We start from the raw sequence: 12042 nt of genomic DNA, 5'->3' as shown, positions 1-12042 counted from the left end.
CGGAGGCTAAAGAAGCCTCCGATCGCTTCAGAGACCAGCATTCCCAGTGATGCACTGCGCTGGTGACGTCATGACTGCACCCGCGATGTGAGGAGCCTGCCCGCACGCCTGCTGGATCTAGTTAGATCCAGTCAGCGCGAGGCAGCGGCCAGCAAGTAAAGGTAAGTGCTGAGCTGGGGCCAGGACCAGTCTGGGGGTACTATTTAAGTCTGGGGGCACTGCATAAGGGACTCTATTAAACCTGAGGGCACTGCATAAGGGGCCAGCCTGGGGGCACTGCATAAGGAACACTATTAAACCTGGGGGCACTGCATAAGGGACACTATTTAAGCCTGGAGGCACTGTATAAGGGGCCAGTCTGTGGGCACTACATAAGGGACCAGTCTGGGGGCTCTACTTCAGGCAGGGGGCAAATTTAAACTACAGGGGGCAATGCATAAAGGAGAAAACTACAGGGGACGCTGTATAATGGTCACTTTTGACTGAGAGCCACTGGGAGAAGCAGCCTGAGACCTGTCGGGCTGGATTGGTAAGGGAGTTGCCCCTCTTCCCGGCGCGCACATAATTGCGAAGGCCCCCACCCGGCTACTTTTGGATGCCACCCGGCTGGAAAAAATTTGTGGGAAGAACACTGGCTGATAGCTTATTAAATGAATAATATAATTATTTTTTATATTGTCAAATGCATTTAAATGTTACTGCAGTTACCAAAATGACTGATACTTCATCATAACAGTCCAGGGCATAATTACCTACTCTGCCGGAAGTTACGGGAGACTCCAGATTTTTCCTAGTGAAGTGGGCAGGATGAGGAGACAATTACTGGGAATTGAGAGTCCATATGTAGGGGGCTGGACTAAAATGACTCAACTGCATCATTTAGCGGAGTCTAATTGCGAAAAGAGCCTGTCCCCACCCCCTAAATGGTCAGCTGCATTTCCTCTATGGGCTACCTCCTGGAAAGGAAAATTAAAATGTCTGCAAGTATGGTCCAGGTTTTGAGGATACATGAGCTTAAGCACAGGTGACTTAATTATTGCCTCAGTCAGTTTGAATATACCATCTGTGCACATGCATAGATATCCTTAAAACCTGGACTGTTAGGGTGCCTTGAGGACAGAAGCCCAGATTTATTAACAAGTGATATTCTTGTTATCACTCATTACTAATCTTAAATGGTGCTCTAACCAATTAGCTTGTAACTGTCATTTTTCAAACGTATGACAGGTGCTGATTGGTTATAGAACCATTTAAGATTAGTAACGAGTGAGAACAAGAATATCACTTGTTGATAAATCTGGGCCTGAGTTTGGGTAACCATGGCTTAAGCAAACTGTGCTCACTTTCAGAAATACAAGTGTTGCATTAAAGTAAGGGTGAGCAAAATGCAGCTCATATGCGGCCTGCCAGGCAATTTTGTCTTTTCGCTTTCCTTTTACCCCCTCCAACAGCTGTGTGGGACCTGCAGAGTGTGGGCAAGGGGTTGTGCATTGTGGGACCTGCAGAGTGTGGGCAAGGGGTTGTGCATTGTGGGGACCTGCAGAGTGGGGGCAAGGTGTTGTGCATTGTGGGACCTGCAGAGTGGGGGCAAGGGGTTGTGCATTGTGGGACCTGCAGAGTGGGGGCAAGGGGTTGTGCATTGTGGGACCTGCAGAGTGTGGGCAAGGGGTTGTGCATTGTGGGACCTGCAGAGTGTGGGCAAGGGGTTGTGCATTGTAGGACCTGCAGAGTGGGGGCAAGGGGTTGTGCATTGTGGGACCTGCAGAGTGTGTGCAAGGGAGGTGTGGCCCTTTAGTTTGCACTTTGCATCCAGCTGCCAGACGGAATGGGCCGGTTCAATTCCCAACAGCGGCTGGCCAAAGGGAGGAAATCCTGACAGCGGAGGTAAGTACAGCTAACCCTCCCCCCCCCTAACCCTAACACTGTGCTGGGCTGCTGCAGAGGGAGGGAGGGAGGAGGGAGGAAATGAGGGGGGGGCATCACCGGACCCGGGCCCCCGCCAGGCCCCTCTGAAAGCCTGGTCCCAGGTAAACTGTACCCGCTCCCCCCCCCCTCGGCGCCCCTGCGCATACGACACACCCACAAAATGGTTCTCTTGCATGCGATTGATGCCCAATTGCCACATAGAAACACCAGAGATACTCTCTGAATTGTGCATGCATTCACAAAGATGGGTATGCAGCCAGCAACACACGCGCAGTATGTTAAAATTCGCTAAAGGTGTCCGCATACAGCGAATCAGGCCCAATCACTGTAACATGAAATCTATGCTTGTACTTTTACAAACTGTTACCTCAACTCTATTTGTTTGATTTCGCCAGTTTCATTTCATGTAATTTTTCTGTGCTCCACATAAACTTCAAGACCAACTCATGAATTATTTGTAGTCTGTTTTTATGTTTGTCTACAGAGTAGTGCAGTGTAATGCTTTTTAATGGTGCCTATATATTGGCCGTCATCTATTAATTCTTAGTGAGTAATATTCTTTTCAAATGAATGTATTGTTCTTCTTTCGCTTTAAAAAACCACAAAATTGCATTATTTTAGTGCAAACCCAAGACTTGTGGAGTAAATAAAAGGTGAGGAAGTGTGCGAGCTAGTGTGCATCCATCTCTAAGCTAACATTTATCCTGCTCATCTACTGTCACATTTCTTTTTGTGTACATGTTAACAATTAATGTGTTTAAAAAAAAAAAAGTAACCACCCTTTCTTGGTTTGTGTTGAAAGCTTGTGGAGAAGGTAATAACTGCTTCCCATAGTATTCCAGTCTCTGGTGGTTTCTACCTTCCTTGCCTGTGTATTTTTAGTGTCCACATCTAGACTTTGTGTATTTTCTGCCTGCTAGTCTTCTATTTAAGTGACTGTTTTAGAGTCCCCCACAGACCATGTTTGATCACAAAGGACATTTGGAGCTAAATTAAAGTATTCATTTGTTCGCTTTGTACAGGAAACATAAGGAACACAAACCCTAACAAAAACGACTCTAGAGCTGACATTTTTACGTTGCAGCTTTGGTTACTAGACAACAAAGAATCACTTTCTGTCTTCTCTGTCATTCTTTCTACTTTGGTTTCAACTTTCAGTGATATAGAACTATTTTCCAGAAGTGTGGTTAATACAATTTTGAGTTTGCACTGTGTGAAATATATTAATGATTGGAAAAGTTTTGCTAGTGTTAAAAGCTTAACATAAAACCTGAATTTAAAACCAGATGTTTACTCCATAAGCAGGGGTGTATCTAGGGGTCTGTGCGCTCCTGGTAAACAAAGGGACTGGTGCCCCCCTACAATAACACACACTGGGGGTATTTTAATTCACACACCTGTAGAAATAGGGAGATTTTTTTTTAAATTCTCTGTTAATATATATATATATACATATCTTTTATAGAACTTACTCTATTGCAAACCACTATTTTATTAATTTATTTATGCAAAAAAATACAGAAAAAGCTTGAAAACATTGCATCAAAAACAAACAAAATGCATTATGGGTAAAATAATTTACATATATTCAAATTGGGCTGTCTATACTGCATAATGCTTTTTAACAACTGATAGTTACACTCCACCATATAATTCACTGGGATGCCAACCCACATGGGTCCTTTCCAATCTCCCACATAAGAATAAAGATAGTCCATAAGGTTCATGTCCTATTCCCAACATGGGAGTATCCACAACCTACAAAGACCATGACCAACCCCCCAAACTAAGGAAAAGATAAATTCACTATATTGGGGGTAGCTTAATTTATACGCCTGTAGATATAGGGAGATATAAATATATATATATATATATATATATATATATTTATATTTCAGTTATAACATTTAGTACATGCAAAGCACTGTTTATTAATTTATATATGTCAACAACACAGGAAAAGAGGGCATCAATAGCAAAAAAGATGCATTGTGGGCATATATGCATATATGCAAATTACCTTGCGAATGGAGCCTTGTGATTGATGTGGTGCTTGCACTCTTTTCCTGCATGGTTGACATATGGGAATCAGTGAGTGGTGATTGGTTTGTGGTGTGTATTGTGGGGGAAGATATATATTCCGAAAAAATAAATATTTAGCCTCTCTCATTTTAAATGTTTCTGATATAAAGGGTCATATAAGAAGCCTGATACACATTAGCAATCAATGGAGCAGAGGAGACAGAAGGAGACCAGGGATCATTTACTAATGATGGCTGACTGCAGGACACTGGTAAGAGGAGATCATTTGCTAATGACGGCGGGCGACAACAGCGGCCCCCCTCGACCAGTGCCCCTGGTGAGGGCCATCCAGGCCAATAGGAAGATACGCTCCTGTCCATAAGCCACAAAGCTTGGTAGAGTTAAAGGAGAACCAACATTTTACCGTGCCAATCTTAATTGTATAACAAACCTTCCTATGCATATGTTGCTGAACTAAATAGATCTACCTTTTTGAATTTGTTGGAGCCAATGTTAATCTTTAGGGGATCTATTCAGGAATGATTTTTTTACATAAAAAATGCAGAAATCATAATTTCCGCATTTTTTGTGTTAATACACTACTTGCACTGTAGGGATCAGCCATCTATCTCTACAGATCGCTATTCATCAAAGCAAGAAGTGTTAAATTACTCGAATAATCCTTACTTTCTATAATACCATCTCAGAATGGCATTATTTGAAGAAATTACATTAAATTCCTCAAACTGCAGGGACAGAGGGAAATTTTCCCATAAGTCCCTGCAGCATTGTGTAACACCGCCCAGTCTCCATCCCTGGTTTGCAGTGACCCCGGACAGGTAAGTCCCTCTAGAGCCTGTTAAACCTGCTGAAATTGAGTGACACGTGTACACAGGCTTTATATTGGCCTGTATACATGTATATTTATGCCTTTTGTAACATTGCAGGGACAGCGTGTTACGGCAACCGCTGTCCCTGCTCAAAATAATGCTGAATAGCAGCCACGAATATTTCTAATTGATAAAAAATCGTGACGATGTTGCCCGATAATAATCTGGGCAACATCATCACTATTGCTGAATAGTCCCCTAGACCTGATGTATCTTTTGGATTACAAATCCAGCGACAGACAGGCAAGATAGCCTAGAGAACAGTGGAAAAACATGTAAGAAAATGTCATTTCTAGTTTGTGTTAATTTCTGTAAGTAATCAGGGTCTGTCCATCTGATCATCACGTAAATGGAGTTTGGTAACTTTCAGCTGAAACTCATTTGTCCGTGTAATAAATTGGAATCCGTTTATTGACACATGGCTTTGAATTAAAAATACATTTTATCCATATATTCTTTTTGAGGTAGTCTGCAAATTGAATATTGTATTTTTACTGAAATATCACGCGCTGTTATTTAATTTAGTTCATTAAAATGATAAATATTGATGTTCTGCAAAGATTTGAAAGAAAGAATTAAAGGAACAACCCATTTTTTTTTACCTGGTTACCAATCATCAGAAACTCTGAATTAGTGTCAGATGCTATTTATTTCTAGATAAAATTCAGCTAACTAACTCATCTCATACTGGTAATGAAATGTTTAGTTTTTACTAGAGATGAGCGGTTCGGATTCTGTAGCTCCAAACATCGGGGATCCGAGTCCACCTGAGTCAAGGCTCGGGTGTTCCCGTCTGACTCTGATCCCACTTCCAGGCCGAACGTCATCATCTTGACGATGGATTCTCGCAAGGTGCCTTGCTCTCTGCATATGTTAAAGTGGCTGTGTCCAGAGTAGCTGTGCTGGAAAAGTGACTGTAGGGGGAACACTGCACGCTGATGTATGCTGCGCTACTCTGCTGATTAAAGTGGCTGTAGCCTGTATCCAGACTCCAGACTCACAAGTAAAAAAGGAATATTCCCTCCAGCACACTGCAGCAATATCAACAAAAATTCTTGAATCCTACATAATAATAGAAATTCAGAGGTATTAGTTGCATACATTTGCAAATATATGATTAAGCGCCGGGCTAACGTCAAGGCTCCTCTATACCGGCATCCCTAACATTAAGGGTTTGACGTCCGAGGCGCAATATGTGCTATATCATTAAGCTGATGTGAGTGACCGCCATACTTTTTACTTCCAGACTCACAAGTGACTGTGCTGTTAAGTGACTGTGTATAGGGGGGCACACTGCACGGCATGCTGATGTATGCTGCACTACACTCTGCTGATTAAAGTGGTTGTGTCCAGACTCACAAGTGGCTGTGTGTACAAGGCATGCTGATGTATGCTGCGCTGTATTCATGCCCATCTTCTCGAGTGTAAAAAAAAGTAAAATAATATTTGAAAAACACTTTTAAAAAAAGGGTTTTGTTGTGCTGTATACTATATACAAGCACTGTGACTACTTGGGCCTATCCCTCTTTTTATACAAGCACTGTGACTACTTGGGCCTAGCCCTCTGTTTATACAAGCACTGTGACTCCTTGGGCCTAGCCCTCTGTTTATACAAGCACGGTGACTCAATGGATCGTAGCCCTCTGTGTATATAAGTACTGTGACTCTTTGGGCCGTCTGTATCTACAAGCACTGTGACTCTTTGGGCCGTAGCCCACTGTGTATACAAGTACTGTGACTCTGCTGGCCGTACCCCACTGGGTGGGTGGGAGGACCCAAGGACAATTCCATCTTGCACTACCTTTCATTTCTACCACTGCTGTGTGGCAATGTTTCATAGATGTGCTTTAAACTGCGGTGTCTGTGTCGCTGCTCTGTTGCTTAGTAACCAGCCAGTCACTGCAGCCTTTGGCCAATAATGGTGAAAACAATATTATAAGCTGTGAGGTGGTCTAGAATGACTGTAAATTAATGTTATTGAGGTTAATAATACTCTAGGGAAAAAAAAGGCCAAATTTATGTAATTTTAGCTTTTTTTGTTAATTTTTGTAAAAAATCCAAAACTAGTCACAGCGGTTTGGCAAATCCAAATCCGGACGACGAATCAGAGTTAAGTCCAACTCCAGCAAAAATGGTCTGGCGCACATCTCTAGTTTTTATCCAGTGCATACAGTACCTTCCAATCTGTTGGGCTGTAGTATATCAGTTACAATATGCTAATAGACGTGTGCTTCGCTTATTCTGGTAAGAAACTATTTCTTTTATATTTCTACAAGTTTGATACTTGTATTTTCTTTTCAGAACAAGATTCCAGTGTTGTGGTTTGTTTGTAGCTATGGGTATGCAGAGAAGCGTCATTCAACTCCTAACTAAATCCGTTCATCAGTTGAATGTGATAGTAAATTGGGTTGTTTGGGTAAAATGAGCTACCTTTTATTTATTTATTTTCTTAGAGATTTACATTAATTTAATTATAAGCCTTCTGTTTTTTTAAGCAGAGAAGAAAGTTTGTTTGTTTTTGTGAGGTCTTTTTTTTTTTTTATCTTTTAATCTTTTTATCTTATGTTTGTCTACCTTACTGACTGGATGCACAATAAGAACAAATTCCCAGTTTTCTGCCTTCTCCAGGGTAATTTTGCAGTATGATTTATTTTATAATGATTTACTCTGTTGTAGTAACTATGGTTTTCACAAGAAAATGTAAAAATGTTGATTGAAATTTGTCTCTCACCGTTACACTGAACCATGTTAGTTCTTTTATTTATAACTTAGCATTAAGTACTTTTAAAAAATATATTTAAATTTTTTATTACTGTAAATTATGCCAAAGGAGCAAGTCCTATATTACCAGCTTCCACAGTTTTGTGGGTGTTGGGGTCATGAACATACACTCCATATAATCAGCAGATGTACATACTTTACTAGTGGCATAGTAGTGTTACCATTGCTGTCTCAATGCATATTGGTAGTCTCAACACTGTGTGGAGTTTTATGATTTACACGTTTGTATGGTGATGCAGCAATACCGATACCAGAATCTCGACAAGGGTCAGAAGCACGGTTCGCCAACCCAACAGGCCGTGATCACAAAGGTAAGTGTTAGGGTTTGAGGTTAGGGTAGGCTCTAGGGGGAGGGTTAGGCTACGGGAGGGGAGGGTTAGGGTTAAGCTGCGGGGGAGGGTTAGGGCTGGGCATCAGGAAAGGTGGGTTAGGTGTAGGGTTAGGGTTAGGGTTAGTTTACTTATCTGCAGGTGTCAGCATTTCAACTGTTGGGATTCTGGCATCAGTATTGCAAGCATCAGCATTCTGTGTGCCGGGATCACGTACCCAACCCGCTCATATGTGTTTCCTCAGGGTGCTCAGGTTTACTCTCACAGTCCAAAACTATATATGCACTATAGATAAAATGGTTGCTGTAAAAAGTGTTTGGTGGGTAGACAATATATATGGTTTCCTTCAGTAGGGCAGCTACTGATGTGAATTATAGAAATATTCCCTGTATAGCATTGCCTAATATGGTGCTAAATACATACATACATACATACATACATACATACATACATACTAATAATTAGATGAATGGGGAAGAGAATGTCAGCTCTTAGGTTCCAGAAAATCTTTATTGAGCGTACATCAATGCAGATCCTTCTCTGTAAGTATATAGTAAGGGGGCCTAGCTATAGTAGGTGCAGGGAGTGTTACTGCTCCAGGGTCGGGCTGCCTCAAGGACCCAGCTCTCAAATGCCTAATAGGCTAAATGCATAATAACTTATTCACTATCCAATGACCTGGCACTTATTTCCATCAACTATTTGTGCATCAGTTCATCTGTTTCATTTGTACTACACGTGAGTCATCTTAACACATCAGAATAGACATATTCATCTATGCCATATTCTAAGGAATGATTTACACCCTCTTATGCTTCACAGAATATTACTAGTTATTTTAAACAAGTCTTTGGAAGTATCCCAATCGCTTTGCCCCTCACCTTGGTTTGTCCTAGCTTCTACTTGCTCAGTATTTCTGAGGTAGGTTTCTGTTGTGGTTATGATGATGCTGGAAGTGGGAGTATTACCAGAGCCGGCCCTAACCAATTTGGTGCCCTAGGCAAGATTTTCTCTGGTGCCCCCTGCATAAAATCCCAGTTTCTCCCCTTGCAGCACACTTCTTTAACTAAAGAAAAAAGGGACAGGTTTTAGGATCAAGTTCCTTATAGCCCCACCACAGAAGCCATTCTATAGGGCAAATTCTACCCACGCAGCACTCCTCTTCCCTCACTGCACAGCACCCGTCACCCAACACAGCGCTCAGCACCCCTCACTTAGCACAGCACGCCTCACCAACACCTCTCCCAGCACAGCACCCATTACCCTTCACCCAGCAACACACCACAGCACCCATCACCCCTCAGCCAGCACAGCACAGTCGGCACCCATCTCTCATAGTACAGGTATACCCACACACCCCACCTGCTGCATATATGTTTACAGGACATCCATGTAGGCTGTTGTAGCACATCTCAGTAGAATGGTAGTACCTTGTTGTTACTTCCTACCCCCTTCTATGCCGGTGACCATCATCATCACTAGTGCACACACTGGGACCCTTCTTACCAATGTGGATGATGGAGTCCACAGATGCCTATAGCAGTGTCCTATCCCTATCCCTGCTAGTGCACCTGCATGCAGTGTCCTATCCCCCTGGGCCCCACTTCCAATATCTCTCCCCCTCCCCCCAAAGCAGTGTCATAAACACCCTGAGCCCACTCCCCATGTGTTTCTGCCTTCTGCCCTCCCCTTATAGCAGTGTCCTCAGCCCTGAGCTCCCACACACCCATGTCCCTGCCTCCCTCCCATAACCGTGTCATCAGCCCCCACATATATCTGCCTCCCCCTCCCCATAGCAGTATCATTAGCTCCCTGACCCCCTAATCCCCATTTCTTTGTCTCACCCTCCCACAGCAGTGCTATCAGCCCCCACTCTCCATATGTATATATCTCCCTCTCCCCCATAGCAATATCATCAGCTCCCTGAGCCCCTACTCCCTATATGTATGTCTCCCCCTCCCCCATAGCAGTATCATCAGCTCCCTGAGCTCCTACTCCCCATGTCTTTGTCTCCCCCTCCCATAGTAGTGCCATCAGCCTCCGCTCCCCAAATGTATCTGCCTCCCCTCATCCAGCTCTTACCTTTATCCTGTGTAGAGGATCCGGATTGGTCAGCAGCTCTGCGGGTGTTGCCTGGCTTCTCCTCCTTACTCTGCAGTAGCTCGCATCAGCCTCACACACACAGGCTGAAAGTGAAACTAAAAACACTTCCTGCCTGTGTGAGTCAGTGTGTTCTGCTGCTGCTGCAACCTCCTGATCTCTCCCTCCCTCCTGGCTGCCTCAGATTGCCGGACCTGAGCAGCTCAAAGATTAAAAAAGAAATTACATCTGGCCCTAGGCTTGGGATACCCTTAGGCCTATGCCTAGGGCCGGCCCTGAGTGTTACTGAAAAGACTGGTATGGTTTTGCCCACACTATAATTATGAAGCGTATGTTTGAGATTCTACCGATATGAAATGGTGTTATTTATCTCCCAGTGAAGTGAGAGTATATGTGGCCTCCGCACCTGTCAAAGAAAATGATTCTAGTATTGACCTAAATTAGAAGCTCCCCCCCTATTCAGGTACTGTACTGTCAGATGGAGAAAGTTAATACAATGACCCTAAAGGTTCTCCTTTATTTGATTTAAGGAATTATGCTACACTGATAATATATATATATATATATATATATATATATATATATATATATTTATGTAAAGTACTGTTATATGGAAGCTTGACTTTAATTTATAATCTGACTGTTTTTATTATTTTAACAGACTTCCTCAGTGAGTGAACCCCAGTGCTACTACAATGAAACAATAACCTTTTTCTACAACCGGAGTGGGAAACCCCTTGCCACGGAATGGCACACTGTCAACAAGCTGGTGATGGGACTTGGCATCACTGTATGTATTTTCATCATGTTAGCCAACTTACTGGTTATGGTGGCTATTTACGTAAACCGCCGTTTCCACTTTCCTATTTATTACTTAATGGCAAATTTGGCTGCTGCAGACTTCTTTGCAGGACTAGCTTACTTTTATCTAATGTTTAACACTGGTCCTAACACTAGAAGATTGACTGTGAGCACGTGGCTGCTTCGGCAGGGTCTGATTGACACTAGCTTGACCGCCTCTGTAGCCAATTTGCTGGCAATCGCCATAGAAAGGCACATTACAGTATTCAGAATGCAGCTGCACACCAGAATGAGCAACAGAAGAGTGGTGGTGGTGATAGTAGTCATCTGGACTATGGCTATTGTGATGGGGGCAATACCAAGCGTTGGATGGAATTGTATCTGCGACCTTGAGCACTGCTCCAGCATGGCTCCACTCTACAGCGATTCCTACTTGGTTTTCTGGGCCATTTTCAACTTGGTTACATTTGTGGTGATGGTAGTTCTCTATGCACATATATTTGTGTACGTCAGGCAGAGGACTATGAGAATGTCAAGGCACAGTTCTGGTCCCAGGAGAAACCGTGACACTATGATGAACCTTCTGAAAACTGTTGCCATTGTTCTAGGTAAGTGATTTACATTTATACATGTTATCACATTTGTGTTAAGAAAAAAAAAACGAGTTAGTCCACAAACTCGCATCAGCTGTGGAGAGATTTGAGGTGCTGTTACCTGTACATCCAAAAAACCTGCTTGGCTCCTTTTTAAGTTGATCTCATCCTACTGATTATGGTTGATCTTCATGAGTACATGTTTACATCTTGCGTTTCAGAAGACACTGGCCTATATCTTGCTCTGATGAGTTTCAATAGGATTGAAATGCTGTCTACAAGTTGGGTGATTTCTCACCGCATCAAAGTGTATCTAGGCTATTAAACAAGCACTTTTGAGTATATAGCAGACTATTCATTACGTTAATTATCAGGGTCCAGACATACCCCTATAAATGGTACCCCTATAATTGGAAAGGGGGAGGGGACTTGGACTGCACACCCTAATTTTAAACATAATAAGAGCTGCTGCCATGCTGACATATGTAGTACAATGCAGGGGAGAAAGAACACAGTGCACACTCTAAGTACTAAGAACAATGATAGTAAAAATAATCCTGATAAACTCTACAATTAAAATGGAGTATAAGTGAGGTTCTT

General features: G+C 42.7%; 1 protein-coding gene across 4 annotated transcripts in view; it reads left to right on the top strand.

Moving 5' to 3' along the window:
- LPAR1 (lysophosphatidic acid receptor 1) overlaps positions 1-12042 on the top strand; it is a 161728-nt gene that overhangs the window by 99104 nt on the left and 50582 nt on the right. For all 4 annotated transcript variants that reach the window (XM_088461270.1, XM_088461272.1, XM_088461273.1 and 1 more), the window contains exon 3: positions 10710-11457. In XM_088461270.1, coding sequence (XP_088317396.1) covers positions 10710-11457 — 748 coding nt within the window. The remainder of the gene's footprint in view (positions 1-10709; positions 11458-12042) is intronic.

The sequence above is a fragment of the Taudactylus pleione genome, unplaced genomic scaffold (genome assembly GCF_031769625.1).
Source record: "Taudactylus pleione unplaced genomic scaffold, aTauple2 ptg001032l, whole genome shotgun sequence".
Taxonomy (NCBI): Eukaryota; Metazoa; Chordata; class Amphibia; order Anura; family Myobatrachidae; genus Taudactylus; species Taudactylus pleione.
Note: the sequence above shows the minus strand (reverse complement) of the source record. Positions and strands in the feature narration are given on the sequence as shown.